Source organism: Scleropages formosus, chromosome 24 (assembly GCF_900964775.1).
Source record: "Scleropages formosus chromosome 24, fSclFor1.1, whole genome shotgun sequence".
NCBI classification, from domain to species: domain Eukaryota; kingdom Metazoa; phylum Chordata; class Actinopteri; order Osteoglossiformes; family Osteoglossidae; genus Scleropages; species Scleropages formosus.
In genome coordinates this window covers 7,087,160-7,100,023 of record NC_041829.1, presented here as the reverse complement: position 1 = coordinate 7,100,023, position 12,864 = coordinate 7,087,160, and the positions used below count along the sequence as shown (strand labels likewise).

The following is a 12,864-nucleotide window of genomic DNA, read 5'->3' as shown; positions in this document are numbered from 1 at the left end:
TGCTGTCAACTGCCAGAATGTATGAAGTAGTACAGTAACCCTGACCAGACCCACTCTCCACCCACACCTGGAAATGAGTTGTCAGGAGAAAAAGAGCACCAGGTGCGGCCACGTGAACAATACAGACCTTCTACAACCGGGAGACGGAAACTAGAAACGGAGAGGAGGCCTGATGAATTTGAGAGACATTGAGTTGAACCTCAGCTCTGGGATTTGTTAACAGATTTCCGGAAAATGTCTGAGTTTGAGCCATTTAGTTTGAACTCTTGAGTTTGTCCATCTGAGTTTTCCTATTAAATTTTAGTGGTTTGCCAGAGTTTTCCCTCTTATTTATTGATCCGTTTTTCATTTCATATTCCTTTTGTTGGACAGGGAGTTTGTTTCGCAACTATTTTGTAATTACGAGAATAAAATATATAAATTAATCCACAGCCCTTCCACATGGTCACTCCCCTGTGGGTTACATGTTCCTTTCAGAAGTATGAAGCCAGACCTTTGTGAAATTAAACAAGGTGAATATACAGCCACACAGCCCCCGAACATCCGTACCTGCCCGAAATCAAAGCAGCAGGGTATAAAGAAGCCGTACTTGCACCCCCTTGTTGCGAAATCTCATCTGAGAAACCTGTATCTCCTGGACTCAAGAGTGAACCCATGACAACCTTCCCGGCCTTCCCCATCCCGCGTTCCCCGTTTCTGAAGTCCACGTCTCCCGACACTCGCATCGCCTCCTCGACTACGACATCAGATTCTCCACCTGCATCAGACTCGCACCTGCCCCTGAAAGCTCCTGCGATTGGGTCCACACGTTCCTCAGTTTCCTGGCCGCTTTGTTGACAGCTGTAAAATGTTATTTTTTTCTCATTAAGCTTGACCAAATCAATTAGGTTTTCGTGCAAGATAACATGAATTTAGACATACGACACCTGGCGGTACCTGCTTAACAGGAGTCCAGCATGCTGTCAGCACGTTACAAGCCCCTCTGGGAAATATGAACAATTCACCTGCTGTTACAGTGCCCACCCCAATGTTCTTAAGAGTGGGACATGAATGAACAGAGCCGTAACGCACAGCTGCACCCACTGCATGCTGAGGTTGGGCCTCTCCCCGGGCTGCATGTCGTCAGAAGGATGGTGCCAAGCTTGGATGAATAATGCATGAACTGGGACTTGGGAGGGCGGGGTCCTTCCTCTACCGGTCGGTTTGCCGAACGCCACAGACCCGGCTGAAAACGTCCTGAAACGCCAGCGGGATCACGCGTACCAAGCTTGAAACAAAACAACCGCAAAGCATAGAACTGCGATGACGTGTGCTCTCAGCCAGCACGAGATGGTAACGTGACTGTACAAAAAAGCTCTGGACAACCCCTGGCCAGATGTTGCTTCATTGTCTGCATAGCTTTTGTTTATAACGTGCACAGTTGTACTTACCCAGTTGTACTGTGGTGGTTAGAAGTGGCACCCCCTGGCTAAAGAACCTCTGTTTGAATCCCACCATCTGCTGTAGTGAGCTTCAACAAGGTACTCTTTTACCCTGAACTGAAACAGTAAGAGCTACCAAGCAGCATAAATAAGCAACTGTAACTTCACAAAAGTCACTTTGGAGAAAAATGTCCACTTAAATGTCTTACTGGACATCCTCATCCAGATTAGTGACGTCTTGGTGATGGTGAAACATCCAGAGAGAAAATGCCAAGCTCTGTGCTCACCTAACCAACACCTAAACTAATATTAGATAGTCTTCTCTTTTCTAGAATTTTGTTTTGTAGAGGATGATCCCTACACTCCTACTCCCTTTACTACCTGCCCGTCCTAGTGTGCGACACTAGGTCTTCTCTCCTAGGGTTCAAACTTTAAACTTCCTAATAGCCCAAGCTGACTGACTCTCTGAAAGTGCAGCTACTTTGTAGAGGAGCAGAGCTCAGAGGGTTGGTGTAATTGGGTCTGTGGGGGGGAGGGGACACAGACCATTAAGACCTGCCCCACAATGTGCCTACATGTCTGATCCCTCATAATTAGGCTTCACGGGCCACCAGGGCTCTGAGCCGCAAGAACGGGTCAGCTCTTTCGGCGAGTCGCTGTCATGTAATATACATGCCGGTTTCTAAAACTTTACAGGTCACTACAAAGGTTTTGTCAAATGGGAACATGAACTCGATTATGTCCGTGCGCTTGAGCAGATGACACAAAGCTGAAATATGGCCACTGCTTCACAGTTATGTGAAAACTATTCCTTCCATGGAGGGAGCCTTTGCTGGTCTGGTGTTCTGGCATGTTTGTGAATGCCGGAGGATTAATTCAAGAACGGACTCTGGTGGGAAGTGGAAACACAGGAATGACATACGGAAACTGGATAACATCTTGATTCAACCCCCATTTCCTTTCCTGTTCCCTTGGGTCTTTCTAACGAAAGTTTACAGCCCACATCTGATGGAAAAAGAAACACGGGGAAAGCAAAAGATGTTTTGTGACCCAAGATAATTCAGTGGCACTTGGCAGCTTCTGCTCCAATCTCTGCAAGTCTTGTTATGCAGTGGAGCATAATGGCTTCAAGGACAATCTTCAATTTTTTTTTTTTTTTTTTAAACTACCCTTTCACCCTCATCTTGCTTATGTTCCTAAAATATTCCACTTGCAGAACAGACTGCTGAAGCTATAACGTAATCAGACCGACATATGAAGTCGATGCATGTTATGTCGCGCTACAGTTTCGAGAAAGGACGGCAAAACTGTTGAAACAGCCTTTATCTGGGAAGGAATGTCTAGCAATTGTATGACTAAAAGCACCAAGTTAGTCATCCATTCTGTTCTTCCCTGGCTAAACCCTTTAAAGGACAAATGTGGACCATGTGCTGGCTAGAACCTCATGACTAAAGTCATGAAAATACTGAGTTCACACACACTGCTTGGGTTTATCAGTCTTCAGATATAAAACTGTGGTATATGGTGCTGTGGGTAACAGTGGTGCTTCAGATCTCCTGAGCTGCACATGTGGGTGTAGGTTCTAGTTTGGCTCAGGGCATGTGAGAAGCTTGCATCTTCTCATGTTCTCAAACCAAAGACATTAATAAGGCTATGTTGGACTGCTTCCACACCCTTCCATTATCATGAAAACCACAAAAGTGGCTTCCACAAGGAAAATTTGACTCAACAGTACTTGCCCTTGAAAATCAGCATCTGCACCTCAAATGCCTTTTTTTCCTATTTTAGAATGCTGTACATAGCTATATAAATAGTACAGTTTGGACTTCTCTATATTTAAAAAAACTGCAAAACCCATATAGAATCCATATAGATGATCAAATAAAAATAACACTGCAAAAAAGAACAAGATCCCATCTTCAAATGTCAAAAGGTTACTATGTGAACATGCTATGGCAGGGTGATTCCACACATGCATAGTGGAGGATAGGTGCTGATCAACAAAGATTCAGTCTTTCAGTTATTTAAGGGGACTGTCATAGTTCACCATCCTCTCCATCCATCTGAAAGCCCTGGTCATCACAGGAGTTTGATGAAGACACAGGGAAGTCATCACTACTGGCACCAAAGGTATGGTAGCAGTCAAAAGTGAGTAAACCTGGGTCATACTTGTATGGGGTGACAGAAGTGTTTTAAAGCAAAGCAACCCCTTAAGTGTTCAGCATCTCTGGGAATTGCTGCAGAAGAACTGGGAAGACACGCTGGTTCAGTTCCCGATGAAATTTATTAAAATCGAATGCACTTTGCACCAAAAGAAGTCAAACTTCTACTGATGTGAGTCAGCTGCTTAAGGTTCACCCAAGACTCCGTGCCGTGTACTAAGCCAGGGAGTTATATAAGCAGTGTGACGAAGCACATTAATTATGACTTCTGATACACTGACCACGGAGCACACCACCACAGTGACTTTGTTCATCCCCTATACAAGAGAGGGAAAAGATGTGCGTTTGAATCAAAGTAAGACCTTTTACAAATCACCGCCAAAAACAAGGTTCCTGTAAATGATTACTTGACCTGACCAACCCTTTCACTTGAGGCAACAAGCTCCTTTGGACTGATACAAGATCAATACAACAGCAATGACTCCACTTAATTACCCATTAGCAGCAAGGCATGGGACATTGCTATAACCCTGACAGGTTCCAGCGAGCTCCAGAAAATAATTAGTTTTTAATTCATCAAAAGTAGAAAGCAATAAAACAGTAGCAGCTGTATTTGTGGGCTTAGAATTAATTTTCAAATGCATGAAACAAACTGTGCACAATATCTTTTAAAAGGCATATCCCAACTTTATTAAAAATAAAACGTTTCTCCATAATCACCATTTAGCAAATCGGGCCAGAACCATCACTGGTGGCACAAATAATGGGACTGAGGTTTTTGTACCGTAGAAACGTGTTGGGCAGATTTCATTCTCTTGAATGAGATGGATGGACTCAATTACAGTGACAACGGACCCATCCCTTTAAACACTAAGGACACAAGGGGACGATGGAACATCAAGAAATTTTTTGTGACCAGAAAGAATTGACATTGACCACAGAACACTTTAAAACAGAAACCACAACCAGTCCAGCAGACATGATCATTTTTAATTATGTTAGAAACCGTTTCATACTCCACACTATTTTAACCATGGTAAAAACTGTAGCCACTGAGCTATATGTAGAAAACCTTTAAAATAGTAAGATGCACCTGCTGTAGAAGGATTTGTCTGACACAGCTCTATAAATTACACCAGTGCAGACAAAGATGAGGGAGGTGTTATGGGGGGGAGGGGATGACACAGAATCCTAGATAATTATACTCCCAGGAAATGCCAAGTTAACATATGTTGTGATTTAATAACACTTAAGTCACCAGAAGATAACCAATCAGAAATCGGTATATTCTAACAGCGGTGGATTTCGTCAGTGGGAATTCGAAGTATAATTTCATATTACGTCGCAAAACCGCAGCTCTACTTGAAGTGTGCAAAAAATTCATTATAATGAATAACTATATGAATACAATTAGTACACGCTCATAACATAGGTTAGACGTTTGTACCCTTCAGCTCGTGTTGCATCATGGTTTCGTATCACAGAACTGGAAAATTTTTATACTACAGAACCATATGCAGGTCTTGTTCAGGCTGATATGTGTAATACATCTTAAAAACAACTATGATTAATATTGCATCATCAGCTGTCATTGTGTGCTTGCAAAAAAAAAGAAAAAAACATGCAGACAGAGCATTCATTATCACGGAGGAAATATTTAATGAGCCCCCTCCCCCCAAAAATTACTTGAATGTTACGCTACTTAATGATTTATCCATTTAAACAGTAGGGTGATTTTTACTATATTAGTTCAGGGTATGAACCTTTATCAAAGACAGAACAGCAGGAGGTGGGATTCAAAGCTGGGTCCCTTTCATGCAAGGTGAAAGCTCTAACCACTGCACCACTTGCTGCCCTATTCCATTTTATTAAATAGAGCCTAGCCAGTTGCCTATATTGTGCAGGTTTTCTAACAACCACTGAAAATCTTTACAGGCATCTGGACACCTTCTTGACAACCAACCATTTCCTTCAAAGAAGCCCTGCTCTGAAGCACCACGGCGATCCATCTTTGTGTCATTTATCATCATTTAACAGTCAGGATGAACCATAGCAATCCCAGCAGGCAGCAAAAAAATAAGTACGCACGTACGCACGCACGCACACTTGGGATACGCGCGAGATACCAAATCTGTGACGACCACATGCTGCAGCAGTGAAAGTGACCCCACCCTGCGCGCGCCCCTACCCCTCGGCCGCGTCGCCTCCTTGCCAGGACCCTTGAGAGAGGTCACAGAGTCATTCGCGTGGTGCTTATATGACCTGACAAAGCCAATGTCTTCCACAGTATCAATGTCCCGCGGTGTCGCGTCCAATTAACCGTGCACAGTAATCCGGGTGACACGTGGAGTTGGGTTGCCAGTGACACCATGTGTAAATATAGCCCCATACGTCAAATGGTCATTTGGCTTCCTCAGTAAAACAGAGTCCAAAGTAAGGCTCAGAAACGATGCTGGAAAACGGGATCAACACATTTAAGCAACTTCAGCTAAAGCTACTGGCGCCTTTGGACCTGAAGGACTCGGGTTCTAATCCCATCTCCTCCTGTTTAACCCTTGAGCAAGGTGGTTACCTGAATTGATAGAGTAAAATAACCTAGTCCTATAAATGGGTAGATTATTGTAAGCAGCTTATCACTAAATCGCTCTGTAGAAAGCATCAGATAAGTCAATAAGTATAAATATAATGGGGTGTGAAGATGATCTTCTAGCCGTTTTAAAAGGTAACGTGACAACTTCCAGTGCAACCTGGATATTACGGGGAAGGTGTCATATTTAGAACAGAGTCCTAATTTCATAACTCCCTCAGGCTTCCGGAGCCTCGCTATTAAATCTCATTAGCAACTAATCACATCAGGTAACAAGACAAAAGGTTTTTTTTTTTTTTTTTTATATATACATAGAAACTAATTCATGTCAGGCAGCTTTAAAGTGCAATACAGAAATAGCTTTTTAAAAAGTACACTGATGGGTGGTACAGCAAAGCCTTCAAACAGAACGCGTAACTGTGGTCAAAAGGTTCGGACGCAGGGATAAAGAGGACATTTAAACGTTGGACACCAGATCCCAGCCTGTCTCTGTCAATCTCTCTCCCCGGACCGTTCCGGAACGTGACCTTCATTCAACGTGATGTCAAGGTGAGCGTCCCTCCAGACCAGAAACGCAACACAAAGTGATAAAAATCGTCTGCCTTCGTCTCCGGCTTCCCGAAACCTATCCCCCCGCGGCCGAAGCACCTCGGCGCCGCGCGAGGAGAAGCCGTTTCCGTGACGATGCCCTCACGGAGGCGGGCGGGCGATTAACATCAGCATCGCAACACTGTCTGCAATGAGCCTCGCTGGCTTTTGTGGCATTAGCTGTGTTTGAAGAGGCCTGTTTTTCCATAAGAAAGGGCAAATCTTTCTGAGGACTCGAGAGATGTTTGAAACACGACTGAACTACCCCCAGCACACAATGGGCCTCACATACTGAATCATTAGGATTATGGGTTGTTGACTCGAGAGGATGATGTGCTGCAAGACTACCGCCTCTAGCAGCACTCTTTTTCTTTGACAAGATTACACTGGCTTGTCTAAATTGTAATGCAAAGCAATTAAGCAAAGATTTAAGTATAAAAGACGCAGAAGTGACTGGAAAAAAAAGGGTTTTGAAATGTCCACATTAAGCTACATAAGTTGTCTATACAGTTATAAAATAAGTGTATATGATCAAACCCACAGTGCATCTGAATTAATATGAATACCTGCTCAAGGCTGGTTTAAAGTAAATGGTTGTATGGAATGGCTCGAAGGTTTATATAAAATCCTGCAGCAACAGTTCTGCAGGCAGACAAACCAACCAGCCGTTCCCCGGAGCAACACTAACGATAGAAATTTATAACGTATATGCGTATTCGCCAAATGCGAGCGCGATTAATATACGAGCTATGAATGCCACAGTCCTTTCCTGTTATTAACAACAGGCTGCTAATTTAAGAGAAAGAAGTTCCAGGAATTCTACGCCGAAATCCAGATTAACCACTACTTTTAGTGACACCGCGTATACCGAGAAGCACTGAACGCTAAAACATAGGTTGCACGGTGGGTTGGGGTATCTGATATTCCCATGAATTAGACACATGTAATGAGCCAAAGTAATTTGTTTCCCCAACAGCAACGTAAACTATGATTTTCATGCACTGTTTTTACGGGATTAGTGTCACATATCCTGCCGACATCCTCTTAAATATACCGCGGAAATGAATTTCCAGGCAGAAAAAAAAAGAACGGATAAAAACCACGATTGACAGGATGAATGAACAAATTGATAAATAAGATCTTGCGGCTGCTGCTTTGATAAGCTGCATTATGATCAAATCAGTGGTTTTACTGAAGGTTATGACAACGCTGTAAAACTGATAACAACCACTGTCTTTATTCCTCACAGCTGGAGCACCCGGCTCAGCCTTGCAGGGTTTTTTTCCTCCCCTTCCCCCTTACAAACATGACATTTACTGGTGAAATTGTAAACGAGGCTGCATCTCAGCGCTCCGGGCAGGTCAATGGGATCCGTATCTCATTCGACGAGAAACCCCACGTCAGGGAAGGGTCCGACAGGAACGCCAACGCCAAAGCCGCAGCCACGGTGGCTCCTTTCCCAGCCGGATGTTTCACCACGACGGCCAGACTAGAGAGAATGCCAATACGCAGAAGAACACTTACGCTGAAATTAGTTTCCGGACAAATTTCCCCAAAGCAGCTTGCAGCGTTGAGCCACATACACGGATTTACCATCTACACAGCTGGGTGATTTTTACGGTAACAGTTCAGGCTAAGTACCTTGATCAAGGGTCGTATAGCAGGAGGTGAGATTTAAACCCGCGTTCTTTAACCTCGAGGTGGTCGATCTAACCGCTACGCAACCTGCCACTTCATGTCCTACAACAGTGTATCGTCACAAACACAGGCAATAAGATGACTTAACCATGACTCACAATGGCGAATGAGCACCAAGTACAGTGGCATTTTGGTCAAGACGAGGACCATATGTCTCGGGGCACCAACGCCGGTCACTGTGAATGTGCCCGAGGGACACGTAGAGCAGCCCTTAGCATTCAGATTCTCTCTATACTGGAAAGAAACATCTCTCTTATTTGGGGGACGTATTGGCACTAAACAGTCCCATCTAAGATACGTCTTGCTTTTTGCCACTTAGACTTCATGTATTCGTATATTTCGAGGTGCTGCATTTAAAGAATAAATCAATTTTCTTCCGATTTACCGTGCCACTCATTGGTGCCATTAAATAAATAAAAACTGGAATGCATTACAGGAAAACACGGGGTTGCGAAAGTCACGTGCGGAATTTGGTGGGTGAGGTTGGAAAAATATATTCTACACCGAGGAAGACTAAAAATAATTAAGTATAAAAGAAGGAATCCGTGAATGCGTTCCATTGAACCTCTCAGAGACGGCAGCAGAAGGGGAGGGAAAAAAAAAAAAAAAAAGGGGTAGAACCAAAATGTGCGATCCGATGCTCGCAGGCCAGCGGTTTTGCGACGGCGGAGCAGCCGAAAGGTGTGCCGCTTCCCGTCGGACGGGAAGCAGTTGTGTCTGAGCGAATCTGCATTAATGGACTGAGGGTGGACGCAGGCTATGTTAATGAACTCCGGTGCTGACCCAATAGATGTGCTCCGATGCTTTTCGCAGCGAGGTTATGCCAACGCTCAGACACACATCATTACATAGCCATGTGGAAAGGTAGCTGAGGGCCAGTTGCGAAGAACATCGGGAATCACATCAGGTCTTCAGCGCGAATCACGGCAGGCTTCGAACCCTGGCCTCCGAGAGACCAGATGACGCAAATCAAGTGACATCTTGGGTCAAAGTGACATACGCCGTCACAGTAGTAGTACAGGCTATTTCCCCAACATGTGGCCTCAGCGCGAGTCCTTGTGCGGTGCTCAAACATCCCCGAACTGATGTTTCTGCAGCGGATTTCTCATCAGAGCCCAGAATCCACAGAAAGAAGACAGCAACGGCACGGATGGTTCTCTTTTGGAACCGCGGTTCTTTACAACGACCTCGGGTACACGCTGGCCTCCCTCTCTCTCGGATATGTAAAACAGGAATACCACCACCACCAAATAGAGGTTTCCAGCGCAGAAAGATGAATTCGAACCTGGTGCAAAAATCTGACCGCTAAAACAAGAAAACAGACCCCCCCTTCCCATTGTAACATGAAATTATGCAAAACATTACAACGAATAAAGAAAATACCATATTAGTAACAAACAAGCTAATAGCCCTGACTTCAGATACATTACCATCTAGTTCTTAGAATTTTCTTTTTTTTTTTTTTTTTTAAAAGGTCAAATGAAGAGGGAATTCCAGCCCATACAGTAAAGGTAAGGTGAAGCCCGTGATCCGAGAGGCGTTAGTGGCCCGCTTCAGCTTTAGCGCCCCCTTTTGAACAGTCAGGTGCTCGCTTTTCCTCAGCATAAGTTCTCTCACCCGGATCCTTCAGCTAAGGCGCTGGCCGCCCTTTCCCGCGAATCGGAGATTTCCTGCCGGCTTACATGCGAGGGCCGAAGATGACAAAGCCGCGTAAATCCCTCTCTCTCCATCCAACTCAGGAAGCACAAGGATCTCCTCAGCAATCTTATGTAATAAAGCGAGAGGGCGCAGCAGGAGCGTGGAGCACCGCGCACGTTGTTAAGCCGCTTTTTCCATCGACACGGGTCAGCTCCCACGACCCCTGACCTGTACCGCGCTATTCGGCCCAGCGAAAGGGCAGAGGTCATGGTAAAAACCGTCCGCAGCCACGAGAGAGGAGCGGAGCCAACATGGACACGCGTGTTCTGGGAGAGCAGACTGACACTTGTGTTACCTTTCACATTTCCATGATGTTAATTACGGGCCCCCAGCCACGGTGCAGTAAGAACGTCCCGCACATCCCCCACCAACCCCCTGCCACAACTCGCACCCCTTCCAGACAAGATTACAGGCGAAGCGCAAGGCTGCGGTTACGAACCCTACGAGATCCCATGGCCCGACCCGTACAAAATACGACAAACACTGTGAAGTCCAAGCCCAGGAATGTTACTTTGTTCCGAGTATTTTTATTTTTGCTGGAGACAGTAGCTTTTCGAAACGCATCCTCTCGCTGCTCTAAATTTTTTACTTCATTTTATTATTTTTTTTTGTCCAGCTATTAGATCCCCGCCATTACAGTCTCTTCAAGCTATTTTCAGACCACGTACAATTCACATGGAGCACAATTCCCGGAATGATTTTAACTGTGCAATTACAATGAAATTATAGCAGGCTATTAAATACCCTGCATAATATTTCTGGTCCCACAGTCGAGAGCCCGGCTCCTCTAATTGTGGCAGCCAGAGACATATTGATTGTTGATATATTAAGTTTCCATGCAAGGAGTCAGAGCAGACCTGGTCCACCCAAATTAATGAATCACCCACTCCCAGACAAGCCCCTGAGGTCCATCTTCACGGAGCTTCGAGTAAAATTACTACAGCTCAGAAGAGAGCTCAAAACATATACAAAACACTGGCAAATGTGTATAAATAATTATGTATGATGAATGTAGCATTTAATAATAAGTTTATGTTCCACAAACGTTTACCCCGTTTTTCAACTGCATCCATCATGTATTACGTTTCCTGCAGCCTTTTCACCGTTAGACAATAATGCCTACAACTTCAAGCGCAGGTGAAGGATGTCTGCAACAAGTTGGGAGGTGGACTCTTCTCACCAGGTGAGTGACAGAGAGCGCGTCGGTCACCCGCACACACACCTCTCCTATACCATGTGTCATAGCATCGGACTGCATAAACCATATATAATATTATGTATGATTTAGTCAGAGACAAGCAAGGTTATATGTCGTCTCCATACACATATCCATTAGGGATATGCAGTAACTACAAACCTCGCTGTAGTGAGTCTACCTGCGTTTTTAGTAACTCCGTTCATGACTGACTGCAGTTTTGTATCAATCATGAGGCGGGAACGCGCGATGCCACCAGTGACACAGCGTCGCACACCGACAGCGGCTGCTCTTCATCAGCAAGTAACGGGTCGCCGCGGAACCGCTAGGAGAGAATTTAAGGGCGTAAGGAGAGGAAGGAGGCGAACAAAGCGCTCGAGCGCAAAGTTGTGTCCTCGCGCCGCGGTACCGACCATAAAATCGTTTTGTCACACTTAGTACTACGGAGTTGTGGAGGGAAAGGAGCGCGCGGCGATCGCAAACGGAAACCGCAGCAAGCAAGGTTACTGTCACGTTGGACGTCTTCGGTAGTGTGTGTGTGTGTGTGTGTGTGTTTCCAGCGATGCACAAACAAAGCAAAGGGGAGCGGAGGAACGGCTCTGACCCCCAGCGGCGTCTGGCACGCGCATGCAGTCACAGCACCCAAACAACCAGAACACAAACGAAACAAAAAGGAAGGAGGCGAAAAGACCGAGACAAGAGGAGGCGCGCGGATGGCGCTACTCACACGACTTGCGTGGGGAACTGGCCGCAGGACGGCCGGCTCAGCACTGACAGCAGCAGCAGCAGCAGCACCGCCACGGGGGTCCTACAGGTACCCATGGTGCGATCCCGGCTCCCCGTTCCGGCGGCGCGAGCCCCCGATCGGCGTGGCGCGACGCGACCCCCCACGGTGCGGTGGCGGCGGGGAGCGGCAGCTCGAGTGGTGACGCTCGGCCGGCGGATAAGAGCCCCGTTGCCCCCGCTAGCTAATCTGATGAGCCGCCATCGAGGCCACTTTGCAACAGATACAATCTCTCTCTCTCTCGCTCTCTCTCTTTGCGTGGGTTTTCCGCGCGTCCCCGAATTTACACCGATCTGGAAATGCTGTTGCCAAGACGATCTGATGATAACAGCGAGTTATCGACTCCCCTCCCCGCGCGAGACGCTCCAGGACCAGTTCACTGGGGTACCTCCACCCTCCTCCTGCAGCTGATGATGATGATGATGATGATGATGATACAGTTCCATTCAAGGAAGACAGAGCTACTGCAACACCGCCCTTAAAATTAAAGTTTTTATCATACAGCTGCTCCGCCCCCTCCCCCCACCCACAATAATAGCCGCTTCTAAAAGCGCCTTTGAGAGCGATTGGGGGAAGTAATTCAACACAAAACTGTGTGTGGAGTAAAAGTGACTGTTCAGAGGAAGAGAGGAATAGACTTGTGTGTGAATGGGGTCTGAAATCTCTTCGACTGCTCTAGATGATGGGGACCAGTACAGGTATCATGCTGTACTTCTTCCTTTTATAATAAA

The 12,864-nt window shown here is 45.8% G+C and overlaps 1 protein-coding gene across 3 annotated transcripts in view; it reads right to left on the bottom strand.

Moving 5' to 3' along the window:
* LOC108936376 (voltage-dependent calcium channel subunit alpha-2/delta-1-like) overlaps positions 1 to 12,505 on the bottom strand; it is a 112,200-nt gene extending 99,695 nt beyond the window's left edge. For 2 of the 3 annotated variants that reach the window (XM_029248772.1, XM_029248773.1), the window contains exon 1: positions 12,077 to 12,505. In XM_029248772.1, the coding sequence (XP_029104605.1) occupies positions 12,077 to 12,171 (95 nt within the window). In that variant the 5' untranslated portion in view covers positions 12,172 to 12,505. Of the gene's footprint in view, positions 1 to 1,430; positions 1,534 to 12,076 lie in introns of those variants that run through there. The other variant, XM_029248774.1, reaches the window with a different exon arrangement.
* Positions 12,506 to 12,864: the final 359 nt, after the last annotated feature.